The sequence below is a fragment of the Halichoerus grypus genome, chromosome X (assembly GCF_964656455.1).
Source record: "Halichoerus grypus chromosome X, mHalGry1.hap1.1, whole genome shotgun sequence".
NCBI classification, from domain to species: domain Eukaryota; kingdom Metazoa; phylum Chordata; class Mammalia; order Carnivora; family Phocidae; genus Halichoerus; species Halichoerus grypus.
In genome coordinates this window covers 45,865,460-45,884,327 of record NC_135727.1, presented here as the reverse complement: position 1 = coordinate 45,884,327, position 18,868 = coordinate 45,865,460, and the positions used below count along the sequence as shown (strand labels likewise).

General features: G+C 42.9%; 1 protein-coding gene across 4 annotated transcripts; it reads left to right on the top strand.

Annotated features, from left to right (window-relative positions):
• The first annotated feature begins 1,878 nt into the window (after window positions 1-1,878).
• Window positions 1,879-15,928, top strand: GPRASP3 (G protein-coupled receptor associated sorting protein family member 3). Of its 4 annotated transcripts, XM_036118669.2 has the most exons (7): window positions 1,879-2,086; window positions 5,143-5,303; window positions 7,468-7,513; window positions 11,939-12,038; window positions 12,438-12,513; window positions 12,860-12,928; window positions 13,234-15,928. In XM_036118669.2, exon 7 carries the CDS (start codon window positions 13,528-13,530, stop codon window positions 15,178-15,180), a length of 1,653 nt encoding a protein of 550 aa, XP_035974562.1. In that variant the 5' UTR covers window positions 1,879-2,086; window positions 5,143-5,303; window positions 7,468-7,513; window positions 11,939-12,038; window positions 12,438-12,513; window positions 12,860-12,928; window positions 13,234-13,527; the 3' UTR covers window positions 15,181-15,928. The 4 variants fall into 4 exon arrangements, with proteins under 4 accessions (XP_035974562.1, XP_077920321.1, XP_077920322.1 ...); XM_078064195.1 differs by lacking the exon at window positions 1,879-2,086 and having other exon boundaries at window positions 5,163-5,303; window positions 12,423-12,513; XM_078064196.1 differs by lacking the exons at window positions 1,879-2,086; window positions 5,143-5,303; window positions 7,468-7,513 and adding an exon at window positions 10,676-10,908.
• The last annotated feature ends 2,940 nt before the right edge of the window (window positions 15,929-18,868 follow it).

Genomic DNA, 18,868 nt, shown 5'->3' with positions numbered 1-18,868 from the left:
GCAAGGTGAGGGGTGCAGCTGGAATGAGGCCCACTTGAAAAGCTAAGTCAGCCAAATCTGCACATTTTTACAACTAGTACTGTTGTTGCTTCAGTACCACTTAAAGAGTGGAGTACAATAGCACACAAATTAAATGGAGTCAGGAATAAGATTTCCTTTGTGATGATCCTAGTCCAAGGAAAGTAGTAAGGAAATATGCAGCTTTTAAAAATGATCTATTTACTGGCATGAAATGACACTGATGGTTTTATGTCTAGTGAAACAGAGAAGAATGTGATATCTATGGAAAATTAGATTCCATTTTAAAAAATCTTGTGTGTAAATTGACACAATTTCTATGTAATTTCAATATGCCTAAGAAATTTCATACACTATAGTCTGGAATAAAATACAGCATATTAAAAAATTTTCAGAGACAAGCATTGGGGATATACAAAAATTACTAAGATGGTTTTTTTCTTTCAATATGCTTATGTCTAGTGCCTCAAGTTATAGGTGGACATATTGGAAAGGATACAGTTACATAAAAAAAAATGAGCTATGTGTTAAATGTTTAGAGATAAAAACATTTAGAAAAGTTGAAAAGGAATGTTTCCCTTTAGAGTGGTGAAGATTGCACAGCATTGTGACTATGCTTAATGCCACTCAATTGTATACTTTAAAATGGTTAACATGATTAAGTTTTAGGTTATGTGTATTTTCTGCAATAATAAGTAAATAGATTATATCATACCTTCAGACAGAAGAATTGCAGAAGTCAGGAACAGAGTTGGTTTGGAGAGAGAATCCAGACTTATGAAAAACATATTATTTTTAAACATGGTGAAAATGGTATTTCTGTTTTGTCTGAGGATGCTAATTTTTGAAAAGGTAAAATTATAACTTGTAATTTAGAAATTAGGTGAAAGATTTTTTTTCAACACGAGGAACTGCTAAGAATATGAAAAATGGTTGAAGGAGATATGTATACATACACAATATAATAAAAACAAAATATATGTATATTAAATGTTTTACACAGAAAATAAATGTTAGGATGTAATTTCTGGGTTAAATACAAAACTAGTTAATATTTTAAGGACAATCCATTGTAACCATTGATGTTATCTGTCCACTGAACATAAATCGTTTCCATATCTGTTAGACAAAATATCTACGAATTAAAATCAGCTTCTGTGTTGAAAACTTCCTCAATAGAAAGTGAAGCCCAGCACTGCACTGGAATAATATCCAGTAACCCATGCTGTCCTTAGCCAAGTTTTGTATAAATTTTCTGACTGTGCAACATGTTTTTTTTCCACCACTCTGGTATGCAAGGTTTATGGAAATAGGGCAAAGTGGTAGTTTTGCCTGCCTTCACAAACCACAAGCATTAACAGGGATCGTCCTGGTAGTGGACACTGGAGTTTGAATGCTTGTTTTGCTCATCGATATTTTTCAAGGTAGACTGTGTGTGTGTGTGTTTTAATATGTCGCCCGAGTATCATACAGAGTAATAAAAATCAGTTCGTCTCCAAACTCTTCATCGAGTATTCCTCACCAGCCCTGTGTCCTAACAGAGCAAGGCCCAGGTCTAGCACTAGGGCTGGAAGCTCTGGCTCCAAATCCAGCTTTCCTTCAGCTCTATCTTCACCAGGACAGGAGCTTCAGGTTCTTCTAGCAAGCGTCTCAACCTCAGGGGCAGAAGATTCTACCATCCGTGCGGCAGGGCTGCGGCAGGCAAGCTGACTGCGCGGTCACGTGAGGCTGGTGGTGGCTCACGTGACCACGCTCTCACTTGGGCAAACACAGAGGTGTGCAGCACGGAAAAGGGGCAGGAAGGACATACACCTGACGAGTGACAGACTGCCGTGGGAGGAGTGGTAGGACGTTGTGGTGGGTGGGTGGGGGTCTCTCCATGCTGCACTAACCTGGAAACGAATTTCTTGGGCGATCAGAATTACAGCATTTGTTGGTAGAGGGCACAGCCCCTCGGCCTGTTGCCAGCGTCTTAGCCGGGGTCAGTCTTTTGCCCAGGAGCTCAAGAGGCAGGAAGTCATCCTGCGGGAGGAAGACGTGAGAGAAGCAGCGGTTGCTGTTGGAGGAGGTGGGTGCGGGGCCGGGAAATGGCATCGGTGGGAGGTGGTGGCTGAGACTAGGTGCGGGTGCAGGGAGTGCCTCGGACTCTCCTGCTCTCTGCTCTCTCCTGCCTTCTGAACACCCCTCCCCCACTCCCAGCCTTCCCGCCCCGCTCTGAGTGATTCTGTTTGTGGGTGTGGGAGGGGGACACACGGAGGGAGCTGGCGTCAGGGGAGCCTAAAGAGAGGAAATGGTGAAGTGACAATTCCTGAACTCCTGAGGCACTGGATCTGAAAAGCGGTTGTGAGAATGGTGTAGGGGCCTAGGGCACACTGCCTCAAAATGTGCCATTTTGGCATGCGGATTATTTGGAGCTGAAAATAAATGAGGCCCAAAAAGCTCAGGAGGAAACTTTGACCTCCCTGACTAACTGCCTAAAAATAATTTAGGTTGAGGGGCTCCTGGGTGGCTCAGTCCTTAAGCATCTGCCTTCAGCTCAGGTCATGATCCCAGGGTCCTGGGATCGAGCCCCACATCGGGCTCCCTGTTCCGCCGGGAGCCTGCTTCTCCCTCTCCCACTCCCCCTGCTCGTGTTCCCTCTCTAGCTGTCTCTCTCTCTGTCAAATAAATAAATAAAATCTTTAAAAAAAAATAATTTAGGTTGAGAACCTACTCCAGGAAGAGAGCTACCACCATAGATAACTACAGTATGATATGAACTAGGACAGGGAGGAATTTAGCAAAGTATCTGTTAAAACTCCTTTCTATGTCCCATTGTATCTGTATGGCCCCACTAACATTTGTTTGCCAAACATTCATTCTTTCCTCTTTTGAATTGCTTTCCTTCCCTTTGCAGTCCCAAATCGCTACACTTTTTCTTAGTTAGGTATGACAAATTGACTCATTTTGCCTGTCTTTGGAATCTCATGGCTGTGTGGGTTCCCTGTATGTATGAAGTTAAGTTTTATTTTCTCCTGTTAATCTGTCTCGTCAATTTAATTCCTACTCCAGCTAGAAGAATCTAGAAAGGTAGAGAAAATTTTCCTCAACAATGGGAACTATGAGCTACACTTCCTTCCTCTCACATAGTTGGCACTCTCTACTGTCTATATGTCTTCCAGACATTGGGGATGGCTGAGACCAGATCAAAATTGGAGGAGGATGGGGGAAAAGAGGCAGGGTTACATCTGTCTTATATTGCAAAGTTCCAGCTTCCAAAAGATCCAAGAGTAGAATGAACCCCAATCTGAGAAACTCTAGGGAAGGGGTGGGGGACAGACTCAGGAGGAGGGAACCTAGAAGTTTCAGGCCCTTAACATGGAATTTCTCATTGGGATACCACCAAGTTCTTCAACTCCCAAGGGGATCCTTGGATCTTAGCCCCAGGCACCAGTTCCTTCCCATCTAGGAGCACAAAAGTTGCTATTCGGTCTGAGGCTCCCTCCTCCTGCTGTCCTGGGCCTCAGAGGAGGTTCTTTCTGGGAACCACTGACAGAAACTATTTTATGGATGGTCTCACATGTTTCCCTCTGTAGACACTTTGTTCTTTTCCTTGTGATTTGTTCTCTGCTCATTTCTTAGGGCTTGTTCCTTTGGTCTCATCCTGGGTACCAGCCCTTTGTGAATCCTTGACATCTTTCTAACTGAATGCCTTCCCTCCCATGCATCCATTGGATACCAATGCAGTTTAGGAAGGTGTCGCCAGGAAGTAATGAGTTTTCCCAAACCCTCTCATATCCTTATTTTTATACTCAGTATAGAGTTGAAACCATGCCATAATAATACTTCAGGCCCTCCTGTTTACATTTAAAAGCTAGGACTGAGCAGAGATTGAGGCCTAGGACGACCTCCTCCGCTCTTACTTCTTGCCTGCTTTGTTATTATCCTCTTCCCCCCACTTTCCAGAATTCTGTTAATATAAGTATTGGGTCCAATGTTCAGGTTATAGTCTTTCCCATAAATATATATATATATATATATATATATATATATATATATATATATTATTTATTTATTTGAGAGAGGGAGAGAGCAAGTAATAACAGGAGCAGAGAGGAGAGGCAGAGGGGAGAGGCAGAAGCAGACTCCCCACCAAGCAGGGAGCCCAATGTGGGGCTCGATCCTAGGACCCTTGGACCATGACCTGAGCTGAAGACAGACACTTAACCGACTGAGCCACCCAGATGCCCCTAAGAAAGAATATATTTAACCTTTGTTCCTGGTTCCTGGCACAGAGCTTCAAAACACCTACAAATTTCTTGAGTTGATAGGAATGTATTTGTTGTGCTAATAAAGTGACTTTGGTGGGCCCCTAGATAGGTTCAGGATGTGGGCTGGTCACCAGTGGGACCAACGATGTGACTAGAGTGGGAACTTCAGGTGAGCTGGGATTCTCAGAGAGGGGAGGAGGGCTGGATTTTGGGTTCAGTCATGTGGCCAAGGATTTAATGGATAATGTCTATATTGAATGAAAACTCAGGGCTCTGTGGGGCTTCCTGATTGGTAAAAACACTGATATCCAGAGAGGTTGATGTGGCATGAATCCATGGGAAGAGGGCTTGGGAGCTGTGTGTCTAAGACCCTTCCAGATCTTATTCTATGTGTATCCTTTATAATAAAACTTTAATTCTAAGTATAGAACTTTTAGTGAGTTCTGTGCATTGTTCTGGTAAATTATCAAGCCTGAGGAGGTCATGGGAAACCCTGAATTTGTAACTGGTCACTCAGAAGTATGAGCAGCCCCTGTGAGTTGTAATTGGCATCTGATCTGAAATGGGGCAGTATTGTTGGGGATTGAGGACTGCACCCTTAAACCTGTGGAGTCTGATGCTAAGTCCAGGTAGTTGGTGTCAAAGAACTGATGTCAGAACAATGGTGTCACACGTTCCTATTTTTTAGCAGCCATCCCTAGATTATTATCTGTTGCTGATCCTATGTATCATACATAAACAAGTTAAAATGTGGGAGGCAGAGGCCACCAGTATATTATGGGTGAAAAAAATAGCATGTGTTTTTGTGGCAAGCACCTGCAATTTAAATTATTTTTAAAGTTCTCTATAATTTCTATATTTTTTTTCTCATTAGAGCTCCCTCCACCTAGAATTCCTGTTGGGAGTACTGCATTTATATTTGGGGAACTTCACATTGTGGCCTGGCTGGATACCTCTAAGTCCCACGTGCAACCTGAAGCAGACACTTAGCCAATTAACACCTGTGGATTTTTTCAATCTCAGCCAAAGGGCAGGGTAAGTGTGGTGTGTGTGTGTGTGTGTGTGTGTGTCCCCAAGTATGAAGATGATTATCTCTGTTCTGATCACTCCTTGGGTATGTAGGGGCCAGGATCATCCATCAGTTTTTTCCTGGGGTGTAGTTGAAGTAGAAACCTCATCACTCATATGGCCCTTTTGTTTCTGCACCTTTTCTGGATAAATATTATGAGCTATCTCAAGTAATAAATGTCAGGGCCCATTCAGATGTTACTTGACTTAAAATGTTGCTGCCTGGGGATAAAATTAGAGCAGATTTGTCATCAGTTCAGTCATGAATGAAAGAAAGGTATCTTTTTACAATACAGCTGGACTATTATCACTCACTGACCCTCTACTTTGCCCCTAGTTTTAAAAGAGCAACCTTCAATGGAATCTCATCTATAAAATATTACCAGGTTCTCTATGGAGAGTTTCAAGGCCCTGCACCCTTCCATACAATTCTACCTTTCTATCTCCATCTCCCAACACATTCTTCCAAGTCAGAGCCAGGACTAGAATGAGATAAGGACACATTTTAAAGAGGCACTCACTTTCAGATACCTCACCCTAGTCCAAGCCCTTCTCCACTTTGCCTGCATTCAAGCCACATTGGACTATCTGCTTTTGCCCAACCCAGCTACACTTTGTGCTTTACTACTTCTATGCCTTTCCCCACACTGTTCCCTCAATCTTCAATGCTCTTGCAACCCTTTCTGTGCCTATGAGAAACATAATCATCCTTTTAGGCTCAGTCTCAAATGCTAGGGTTTGAAGTCTTTCTGATCCCTTCACCCTTACTCTTTGCACGTTGGTAGGAAGTAATTCCTCCATCCTTTGTACTTATACAGTATTTTATTTGGCCCTATTTTAGCATTTGTTTCTTTATATCATGTACTGAAGTCTTTTTTATGAGCAAGATAGAACTAGTGTAGAAGGACAGGTAGAAGAAGAAATTTGGACTCTAGAAGTCTGAATCAAACCCCAGTCTGTCTGACCACAATGCTTGAGCCTTTTACTACTTACAGTAGTAATTATTGTTAGTATTAAGATTTACTGGGTGCTTTCTATGAGCCAGATGCTCTTCTAAGGGTTCTAAATGTATTAACTTATTTAATCTTCAAAACGAACGTATGGAGTAGGTGCTGTTGTTGCCTCCATTCTACAAAAGAGGAAGCTGAGACACAGTTAAGTGGTTAAGTGACTTACCCAAGCTCACTGAATTGGTTAGCAGAGGTGCTGAGATTCAAACCTTAGTAGTTGGAATCTAGAGCTGGTATGTGTTACCATTATGCTACATCAATATCCCTCTAGTGCTAATTATCACTAAAAGCTGCCATCATCACCATCACTAACTTCATCATCAGATTTTGTTTCTTATAGCCTGTAGCAAAGGACTTTATTCATCATAAAGAAACTTAAATCGGAGTATTCTTAGACCTCTTGTCCCCTAGCTCCTACTTTCTGTGTATCAGCCTACTCCAGCTTTTCCTTCCTTCTCAATTTAATGGTCCATCATGGTCCATCATTTTTACTACTCTCCTCCCTCATCCTCTAGTGCCTGGCTTCACTGCCCTGGCAAAATCTCAGCTCTTGATAAATCCCAAATATTCACCTCTTCTTATACCTGTATTGCTTAGTGCAGTGCACCTGGGGAAAGTTAACCAAATTTTTCTGACTATTGACACTATGAATTTATCTTTTTTGACCTCAGTACAGTCCCCTGAATTGAAAACAGATAATCTCTAATGTCTACATCGTGGATATTTCACAAGGGTGCATTTTCACACAGTGACTCTCTAAACTGAAACTAACTGAGCTCAAGCACTTAATGTACTTCTGAGCACCTTAGATAAGTAAACGCTTGGGTTTTCTGCCTGAAGCTTTCCTTTTCAGTATAGAACAGAAGCCAATCACAGTTGTCAGACCTCTAGTGATCATTAGGCAAGGTGTTCAGAATCTACAGTTTTCCTTTCACGTGGAAACGTGAGTTTCTGACACTGGTTTTCAGAGGTAGGTGCTCACTGACAGACAAAAGTCAGGACCTATTGCTCATTGAAGAGTTGTTTTGTGCCTGAGCATACATATCATTTAGGATTGTTCTATTTTCATATAACAAGGAACTCAACTAAAATAAACCTAATAGAGAAATTATTATCCACAGATTGGAAGTACTGAGGCAGAGCAGCCGTGATGGTTGTTTGATTCAGGTAAGGACGCCACTTTTTTCCATCGCTTTCTTCTGCTATTCACAATATCAACTTCTATCCTAAAGCCAGAGGCTTGATAGCTCAACAGTTGCAGGTGTCAAGCAACTTCCTGAGGAAGAAAAGGAGACAAGCTTTCCTGATGGCCTTTTCTTATGAGTGAGGGCACTTTCCTCAGAAGTCCTTCTGCAATCTCCTCCTAATGCCTCACTGAGTAGAGTTATATCACCACCCCTTCCTGAACCAGAAGGTAACAAGGGGATGGATTACCCCTAGCAAGCTGACTCACCCTGGAACTGGGATCAGCCTCCCTGTGCTACATGACTACAAGGAGGAGGGAGGCATACTTATGCAAAAATGACATTCTTTTAGTAAGGGGCTAGGTAAGCAATGCAGTATACAAAGTACTGAGGTTACAGTGACAAAGAGCTCAGTGGCAATATCTTACCAATCATGACCACTAAAAGCTACCATGGAGTTCTCATCTATTCTTTCCTACTTTCCCCAGCCCACCTCATAATATGACTAGATCACAATTTTAAAAGGAACTAGAAAGACCTGATACATGCAGGTATTTCAGAATACCAGATACTTCCTAATTTAGTATACACCAGAATCCTGTGAAATAGTTATAAACAGCCTCATAAAAACATTAAGTACCTTTTCCAAAGTGACACAAATAGTAAATGGTAAAGTCTCTATTCAGGTTTTGGACTGCCTGGCTCTGAAGTCTGGCCAAGTTCCAGAGTTGAGCCCAGAGGAGAGAGACCTTTCTCTACCATCCAGCCTCTTTAAAAATTGCTTCCAGGACTCAGAAACTGGCCATTCTAGTCTAAGCAAGCACTTAGTAGGACAGTGCACTGCCTCTTGGTGGTAGTGGTAGTGACAGAGGTGACTTTTTTCCTTCCATGGTTAAGTCACAGTTGCTCAGACCTCACCACCAAGAACTTTGGTTCTGGAAGTCTAAACTCTAATCTGCACTCCAGGTTATGAACTTAGGGGCTGAGATGCCAGGTACAGGGAGCCATATAAATATTCTATACCCAGGAGGGAAAAGAGCCAATATTTATGGAACAGCTCAGTTTTCAAGGACAACTTTATTCCCATATCTAATACACAGCTAAAAGGAAGAGGACAAATGCTATGTTCACTGGTCTTGCGAAACCCCATTAAAATCCATACGCCAGACTTCCAGGTTCAGTTAGGACATGTAAAGAGCTTGGAAGTCATTGCTCCTGTACTTCCAAACAGAAAAAAAAAAAGCTGAACAAACTGAGAATCAATGACTTATCTTAGACCCATCAAAGAACTGAGGTTACAGGGCAAATAATCACTGCAAAGTCTGGAGAAAAGACAAATCTGGAGAGGCACAACCTATCTCTCCTTACGTAGAGCAGAAACTGCTAGAAACATAAACATGTGAGAACACTTAAATGGTAATTTTGACAAATTGCTAGAGACTGAATGTGGAATAGTTTGAGAGTGGGAAACCCCATGGGGACCTGCAGGCTTCGAGGTTTAGTGGGCTTTACCTCTAGGCAGTCCAGCAGGTTCTCACAAGTGAACATCCCAGAAAGGTCCCCTCATGGTTCTGGAAGGAGAAAATACACTCTTGTGAATACATCAAGAACCATCTCCGGGATAAAGGCCTACTCTCCAGTGAAAAAGCCTTCCCCTGAGCCTTATCCCAGCTGAGGAAAAGGCATTCCTCCTGTTCAGCCCCCTCTAGCCTTCCAATGTCACATAAGGAAGAGAAAGAATCTAAGAAACACTTGTGAAGGTCATAGCCTAGGGACACAGGCCTACAAAACACTGGAGTTTAATCATAAGATTATAGAACACTTGCTCTCCTCCACACATTATCGCATTGCTAACAATGTGATACGGGACCTCCAGTGTCGTACCAGTAGAGTATAGCTAAAAGAGCTGCAAAAAGTAGATTGTGCAAGGAGTAATTAGGGAAGCCCAAAGTTTGGAGGGAGGATAAAATAAGGACACTAGAGGAATTTGAAGACCATAGCACTTAGGGCTACAGCAAACATTACCCACAGCCCAACTGCTAACCAGCTTAACTTAAAACTTCTCACTAAAGGTCTGTTCACCTCAGGTCCTATCACCCAATGCATCATATCCAGCTTTCAACACAAAATTAAAAGGCGTGCTAAAAGGCAAGAAAAAGCACGGTTTGAGGATACAAAGGAAGCATCAGAACCAGACTCAGATAAAATGCAGATTTTTGAAGTATCAGATAGGGAATTTAAAATAAGTATGCTTAATATGTTAACAGCTGTAATGGATAAACTAGACAAATGTATATGGCAAGTGACTGAGATCCAAGCTGGTTCTACTCCCTGCCACATTTCCACACGGCCAAAGATCATGAGAGCTTGGATGTGACTGCAAGAGAAAACTTGATAGACAGGGCAGTTGAAGAAGAGCCATGACCAGCCCGACCCCTGGCCATGGGGGCAACAGACAGGAAATATCCTAGGACCCAGTGCGGGTCGTGCCTGGCGAAAAAAGGCCCTCTGTGGGCAACTGTGGGGACTGCGAAATGGCAAAAGCATGTTGCCAGTTTGAATGGGGGGGAAACAGCAGTGTGGCAGAAAGAATGGAGGCAGAGCAGTGGTTGGTTTTCTCGGGGTAGAGGTGTAGGTCTGCCTTCCTTTAGAAAAGGCGCAGTGGTGAGGCCTCCGTGGGGGCCCCCTCCCACCTTCCTCCCTTCAGTGGCCCCGCGAAGCAGTGAAGGAAGAACGTGGGACGGCCACCCACCCCAGAACCTCCGGGGCAGTGTGGCCCTAGGTCGCCTTTCCCCTCGCAGCCTGCTGTCCTGACAGGCCCTGGCCCACCGGCCTCCGGTTAGGATGGTGGACAGAACGGGGGAGAGGGAGGTGGACAGACACTGAACGGTCGGGGGACTCTCACACACCGAGGGGCGGGTGATATCCATCCGCTGCTGCCGGCAGCGCACCTTCCCCGCCCCGCCGCCCCCGACCTCTGGGTCCTAGCCCCCACCGCCAACCCTCGCGGGGTCCCATGGATTGCAGGGCCAGCAATGAGGGGGTGGTCGCCGCGGAGGTCCGCAGAGGCGCGCTGCTGTGAGCCCGCCCCTTAGGCTGGGGCTCCTCCCGGCCCCGCCCCCTCTGGGTCGGAACTAGGGTGGGCCGGGGAGGGGGCGTCGAGCCCATTCGTGCCGTATCCCTCCGCCCCCCTTCCCGACACCCTCGCCGCGAGCGTTTCGTGCCGCATCCTGCGCAGCCCCTGCCCAGTTTGGTGCAGCGGCGCGGGGGGCGGGACGCCTCTTTGCGATTCTGGCCGCACGCAAGGCGGTGGGAATCCGAGTGAGGAGCGCCGAGAGGAGGGGGGAGGCCAACGACCTGCACCTTGAGCCTGTGAAGGCAAGTGGGGGTGTCGTGGGGAAGGCGGGGGGACCCCCACTGTCGCCCGGCTTCCAGCCTTCCCGGACCCCAGACCCTGGCAGCCTGGCCAGGAGGAGGCGACCGGGTCCCTGAGCTGGTCCCTCAGAGAGGTGCGCAGCGCCGCGGGACCCCTGGCGAGGAGAGGCGGCGATTGGCGCGGGCCGGGCCCAGGGCACCGGGGCTGGCCGGAGAGGCTCCCTCGGATCCTCTGGAGGCGAACTGCGCCCGCCACTCCGCGGCCAGCTTTCCAGGCGCCCGCGACCCGCCGTCGACGGTGCCTGTGCGGGGAGAGAGCTGTGGGGGGAGGCTGCTGCGGCAGAAATGGCGGAGTGGGAGCTGGGGTGGGGGGCGCCCAGGGAGGCCGCCGGGGCGGGGGGCGGGGAGGGGGGGGGAGATGGCGTCCGAGCTCTGTGCCCAGCTGGCGGGGAGCGGGTGGCCGGTGGCGTCGGTTACTCCGGGCCCTGATTCTGGAAAGGGGCCTGTTGGGTCCCGGGCCCTGGGCGCTGTCCTTTCCCACAGGTGCCTGGTTGATGCCACAGTCTTTCTGTGTGGTAGATCTGGCGCATTTAGCAAAAGGGCAGTTGAGTGGGTAGATTATGAAGACATCAAAATGAAGTGTTTATCCACCTCATAATATTGCCTTCCACATTTATATTTTGCACCCAAATAAATGCAAGGAAATGACAGAGTGAGGAGTAGATCACCTTTCACAGGAAGGGTCTGTGTGAAGAAATAGTGTGGCATTAATCCACCTTTCTCCTTCAGGATCCTTTTTCTCAACATCGCAGCCCACTTTAATATGTTGAGGTGTGGGAATGGTGGGTCAGAATAGAGGGGAATGTTTTCCAAAGGGTCAATTTAAACCCTATGACGTTTATACTTACTTCCTGATTCTTCAAAAGGTGGTGTTAGGACCTGAATTCTGGGTAACTGTCTATTAACCTGGTATTTTGCTGCCATTGTCAGTATATTCTCTTGGTGTTTTGCTGAATGCTCCTCCTTTTTGCAGGACGTGACTCTTCTCCAGCTAAGAACTGTTCTTTGGTGGGAAGGATAGAAGTTCCTGAGGACCCCTGCTGTGTAGGCTGGCTGGCATCGGTGGCAATGAGGTAGCGTCTGTGTATGCATGGGGAAACGGTAGGGGCATGCAAAAATGGTATTGAAATAATAGTCACTATTATCTTTACTGAGTGCTTTCTAAATACAGTTGCCGACATTCCACTGTCCACTCTCCCGTCTCATATTTTGTTCAGGGAAAGAGGTGTGGCCTCTGCTGGGAAAATGACAGAATTAAAAATTAGGAGGAAGTATAATTAGACAAGCTGCAGGTCTTGGGGGAATGGATGCAAAATCATCTGGTAGGAGCAGACAGGTGGGAGACATTTAACATGGCTTCAAATAAACAAAAGTATGTGTTATAACACTTGTGATGGGTGTTGGGCTAAGTCAGTCTCTTCTGTTTTCTCTCTTTTGCCTTTTTATTTATTCTTAAGTTTGTTTCTTTATAGGTTCCTATAGAAATCTGTAGATAGTTGTTCACTTTGAATTAAGCAAGAGGACGAAAACTATTCATTTGGATCCAAGGTGAGTGTGAGCATGAGCACCCCTATTGATTGGGGATGGAAATGGGCTACTGGCAAGTAGGTGAGACCAGATCATATCTTGGAGCCATTGTCTTCCAACTTTCCAGACACTTCTTTCCTCACATTTGTGTATAGGAAATGGGGATAAGTTAAGCCAGGATTGTGCCTAGAGGGTAATTGATAGATACCCAGGAAATGGAGTGAGAAGCCATGAGGACCAAGGAGGCCAGAAACATTATATAACCAAAGTTCTAGATTTGGAAAGGCATGTATTGAGTTTAGAATTCAGAGCACCTGTCTGTCTACCAAATACTCAAAATTCCAAATCTCCTGTATTTTGTCCATAGGTCTGCCTGTATATTGGCTGTAGGACTTATCATTCCTGAAAGTAAGGAAGGGGGAGAAAATTGCACTAGGTGAGTATAGGTTGGTGTGAGGCCAACCTTGATAGACCTGGATGTTTCTTAGCCTTTCTCACTTTCAGCAAGCTTTTCCATCATCCCTGCTCCTATGTGATACAGAGAAAAGAGTGTGTTAGTGCCTGGGCAGTACATTGTTGGGCATTAGTGGGAGCGTGGAAGGGATAAAATGAGGTAACAGAGTTTTCTAGTATTCCACTTCTACCACACAATCCATCTCTATTCTCATGTCTTGTGTGGCTGTCTGCATGGAGAAGCACAGCTGGAAGAGACTTAAAGCTCATTTTCTTCTTCCACCTCAGGTCCATCTCCAGTGGTGGCTATAGTGGCCTTGGAGTGGCAGATCATCACCTTCAACAGGTCTGAACTCAGGAACCATCATCTTCACTCAGGCTGATTGCCTCTGTCTTCTCTCTGTATCATTGACAGAGGCTGTGTGTTTGGAAAGGGGACTGTGTGACTGATGAGCTGATGACTAACTCTTGCTACAAAGTTTATGTCTGACCCAGTGAAAGAGTGTTAAGACATTGACCTGGGACACATTGAGAACCAAGGCCAAGATTGTATAGGGCTATCTATATAACTGGTCTTCAACCATGACTGGGGCCAAGAATGAGAGTAAAAACAAAGCCAAAACTCAAAAAAGGGCTGGTATACAAGCTGAAGCAAAGAGGGAGTCTACTGCCATAGTCAGACCTATAGCCAAGACCCAGGACAAAGCAATAGCCAAGGCAGGGTCTCAAGCTGATGCAGCGGCAGTGACGAAGGCAAGGTCTAAGAACAGGATTGTTACTGAGATAAAGGAAAGAGCCCTGGCAGATTTCAGTCCCAAAGCTGAAGATGAGGCCACTAGAGTATCTGGGATGTCTTCTGTGTCTGAGGCTAATGCTGAGTCCAGGTCCATATGTAAAGATAAGGCTGGTATTGACACCTGGTTTTGGGCTGGGGAAGAGGCCAATGTTGGTTCCTGGTTTTGGAATGGAGAAGAGGCTAGTAATCGTTCCAGTGCTAAGGATGAAGGTAAAGCTGGTATTGGTCCCCCGTCCTATGCTGAAAAGTTAGAGCCTGTGGCTGGGGCCAGCTGCAGAGCTAGGCCAGGGACTGAGGAGGAGGAGGAGGAAAATGTTATTGGGAACTGGTTTTGGGATGGAGATGAAACTAGTTTTGATCCTAATCCTAGACCTGTGAGTAGGATAGTTAGGCCCCAGCCTGTGGATGAAATTAATGAAAAAAATAGGCCCAAGGACTGGTCTGAGGTAACTATCTGGCCCAAAGCCCCTGCTGTAACTCCAGCAGTGTTAGGATTTAGATCCCAAGTCCCATTTGAGACAAAGCCTCCTTCATATATTGTCCTGGCCTCAGCTGAGGAAAATACCCATTCTTTGCCTGTGGCAACAACATGCCCTTCTAGGAGCACTACTTCATGCTCACAGCCTGTCCCTGAGTACCCATTTGGTTCTGACCCTTGCATCCAGACTATAGAGGAGATTAGACGCCAAATCAGGATCAGGGAAGTGAATGGAATTAAGCCATTTGCTTGCCCTTGCAAAATGGAATGCTACATGGATTCTGAGGAATTTGAAAAACTTGTTACCTTACTTAAGTCAACTACTGATCCTCTCATTCATAAAATAGCTCAAATTGCAATGGGGATCACTAATGTTCATCCCTTTGCCCAAGAATTTATTAATGAGGTGGGTGTAGTGACGCTTATTGAAAGCTTGCTCAGTTTTCCTTCTTCTGAAATCAGAAAAAAGGCCGTAATTACTCTGAATCCTCCTTCTGGGGATGAGAGACAACGCAAGATTGAATTACACGTTAAGCATATGTGTAAGGAAACCATGTCTTTCCCCTTGAACTCACCCGGACAGCAATCTGGATTAAAGATACTAGGGCAACTGACTGCTGATTCTAACCATCACCACATTGTTGCCAGTTACTTTTCAGAGCTTTTCCACTTGCTATCCCTGGGAAATCGTAAAACCAGAAATCTTGTTTTAAAAGTACTTTTGAATATGTCTGAAAATCCAGCTGCAGCCAGAGACATGATCAATACAAAGGCCTTAGCAGCATTAAAACTCATCTTTAACCAGAAAGAGGCAAAAGCCAATCTCGTTAGTGCTGTGGCCATATTTATTAACATAAAGGAGCATATCAGAAAGGGTTCAATTGTAGTTGTTGATCACATGAGTTACAATACACTGATGGCCATTTTCCGTGAAGTTAAAGTAATTATTGAAACAATGTAAAATGAGCCAGAAATAAAAGTGAACGCTTTGAACAATCTAATAGGCTGTGTATTCCTAAAGAGCCTTGCATAATATTTTGATTATTACAGTGTACACATTATAAATCACATCTGTAATGTGACATTACCTGCGACAGTCTCTAGTTTTGAGCTAGACCATTTTTGAAATATCAAATGAATATTGCACTGTAAGCTGAAAACATCTGTTGATTTTTATCTTATGTAGATGGGCAACTTTTTAACATTTTACTTAAGATAGTGAACCAGTTCATCTTAAGTAGGCTAAACTTATTCGTTAGTATTTGCTTAGATCTATTTGTGGCTTCAAATGGCAAAAAAAAGAAGATATCATTGAATTTGTTATCTAGTTGCAGAAATAAAGCATATGCCCACAAAAAGATAACCAACAGCACTCACATATATTCATACATACACACATTCATTGCTGAATGTGCACTCAACATGTAAAGGCAGGAGTTGCTATAGGCTGTTTAATGTAAGAGGAATTACTGTTTTTCCCTTATTCTGCCTTCATCAGATAATTCATGGTAGGAATTATAACCACTGGTGTAAAATGAAGAGAATGTCTGTGTGTGTGAAAATATTAGGTTATATGCTTTGAGATTTTTCAATAGCTAAGAAACTAAAACAAGATCATACTGTAAATACTGTTTGTAACTTGCTTTTTTCCCCACTGACTGTATATTATGAGCATCTTTCCATATCAATAAATGTGCTTCTATAACATATTTTTGAATCACTTAATGTTTCTTCTGTGTTAACAATTAGCGCATAGTGCCCTAATGTTTCATTGCATATCCCTCTTAAAAATATGCACACATTTATTCTTTTGGAAAAACAAGAGTATAGTATTCTGCAACTTGCCTCATCTTTATAATTATCTTTCCAATTTAGTATTATGCAGATCTACCATGAGATTTTTATTTAATAGCTTTATTGAGGTACAATTGACATACATTAATCCATACATATTTAAAGTATACAATTTGGGGGCACCGGGGTGGCTCATTGAGTTAAGTGTCTGGCTCTTGATTTCAGCTCAGGTCATGATCTCGGGATTGGTGAGATCGAGCCCAGCGTCGGACTCCACACTGAGCATGGGGCCTGCTTAAGATTCTCCTTCTCTCTCTGTCCCTCCCTGCTTCTCTCTCTCTCTAAATTAAAAAAAAAAATCTTTAAAGTATATCATTTAATACATTTTGACATATGTATACGTATGTGAAACTATCACCACAGTTGAGATATTGAACATATCCATAACATATCCATCACCACCCCCAGAGTTCCTTCATGCCCCTTTTAATCCTTCCCACATTTCCCTATGTCTCCCTGCCTCCAAGCAACCACTAATCTGTTTTTCGACAATACAGAATTGTTTTCATTTTCTGAAATTTTATATAAATGGAACCATACAGCATGTATTTGGGGGAGTGGTCAGGGGTGTGTGGCTTCTTTACTCAGCGTAAGTATTTGAGAACCATCCATGTTATGTGTTTCAATAGTTCATTGCTTTTTTATTTCCAAGTAGTCTATATGGTTATATCACAGATTATCCATTTACCTGTTGATGGAGATTTGGGTTGTTTCCAGATTTGGGCTATTACAAATAAAGCTGCTATGAGCATTTGTATACAACTGTTTCTGTGGGCATGTGCTTTGCTTTTCTCTTGGGTAAATACCTAGGAGTGGAATGGCTAGATCATACGGTAGGTATACATTTAGCTTACATTTTCCAAAGTGGTTGTACTGTTTTACATTCCTGCAGCAGTGTGTGAGAATTCTGATTTCTCCACATGCTTTTTAACACTTTGTATGGTCGGTCTTTTTAATTTTAGCTATATCTCATTGTAGTTCTTTTTTTTTTTTGAATTTAAGTATAGTTGACATACAATGATATATTAGTTTTAGGTGTGTAACAGTGATTCAACATTTATATATATTACAAAATTATCATGATAAGTCTAGCTACCATCAGTCACCATATAAAGCTGTTGCATATTATTAACTATATTCTCTATGCTGTGCATTGTATCCTTGTGTCTTATTTTATAACGGGAAGTTTGTACCACTTAATCCCCTTCCCCTATTTTGCCAATTCCCTTCCTATACCCTCCCCTCTGGCAATTGCCAGATTATCCTCTGTATCTATGAGTCTGTTTCTGTTTTGTTTGTCCATTTGCTTTTTAGGTTTCACATCTAAGTAAAACTATATAATATTTTACTTTTTCTGTCTGACCTATTTCACTTGACAAAATACCCCCTAGGTCCATCCATGTCATGAATGGCAAGATTTCATTCTTTTGTGTGACTGAGTAAAATAATCCATTGTATATGTACCACATCTTTATTCATCTATCAATGGACACTTAGGTTGCTTTCATATCATGGCTATTGTAAATAATGCTGCAATGAACATAGAAGTGCAAATATCTTTTTGAGTTAGTGTTGTCATTTTCCTCAGATGAACACCCAGAAGTGGAATTGCTAGATTGAATGATAATTCTATTTTCAGTTTTTTGAGGAATATCCATACTGTTTTCCATAGTGGCTGCACCATTTTGCATTCCCACCAACAGTGCAACAAGGTTCCCTTTTCTCCACATCCTCATCAATATGTGGTATTTCTTACTGATACTAACCATTCTGCAAGGTGTAAACTGATGCTGTGGTTTTGATTTGCATTTCCCCAGTGATCAGTAATGTTGAGCAACTTTTCATGTTGGCCATCTGTATGTCTTCTTTGGAGAAATGTCTATTCAGGTCCTCTGCCTATTTTTTAATTGGATCGTGTTGTTTTTTTTTTTATTGAGTTGTATGAGTGTGTGTGTATATATATATATATATATATATATATATATATATATATATATAGGATTTAACCACTTACCAGTTTTCTCATTTGAGACATCTTTTCCCATTCAGTAGGTTGCCTTTTCATTTTGTTGATGGTTTCCTTTGCTGTGCAAAAGCTTTTGTTTGATGTAGTTCCATTAGTTTATTTTCGCTTTCCTTGCTTGAGGAGATAGATCCAAAAAAATATTGCTCAGACTGATACCCAAGACTTTACTGCCTGTGTTTTCTTTCTCATTGTAGTTCTAATTTGCCTTTCTCTAATGACGAATGATGTTGACTATCTTTTCATATGCATATTTGCCATCCATATATTTTGGGTGAAGTTTATGTAAATGTTTTGCTCTTTTTTTTTTTTTAAACTGGGTTGTTCATTTTTATTGTTGATTTGTAAGAGTTGTTATTATATATACTGGATACAAGTCTATTATCAGATATATGTTTTACAAATAGTTTCTCCCAGTCTATGGATTGTTTTTTAATCTTAAAAATGACTTTTGAAGAATAGAAGTTTTAAATTTTGATAAGGAACAGTTCTTTACCAGTTGTATTTTGCAGTTATATATGAGAAACCATTGCCTAACCAAGGTCACAAAGATTTTATACTATATTCTAAAAATTTTACAGTTTTAGGTGTCACATTTAGGTCTGATCCATTTTGAGATTTTGTATATTGTCCAAGTTATAAGTTAAAGTTCATTTTTTGGCATAGTGATATCCAATTATTGCAGCATCACTTGCTTAAAAGACTTCTTTCTCCCTTGAGTTGTCTTTGTTGCATCTTTGTCAAAAAATCAGTTGTCCCTGTATGTATGGAT

What these genes read in the sequence shown, in the direction of transcription:
- GPRASP3 (XM_036118669.2), top strand. Translation starts at nt 13,528, where the DNA reads ATGACTGGGGCCAAGAATGAGAGTAAAAACAAAGCCAAAACTCAAAAA.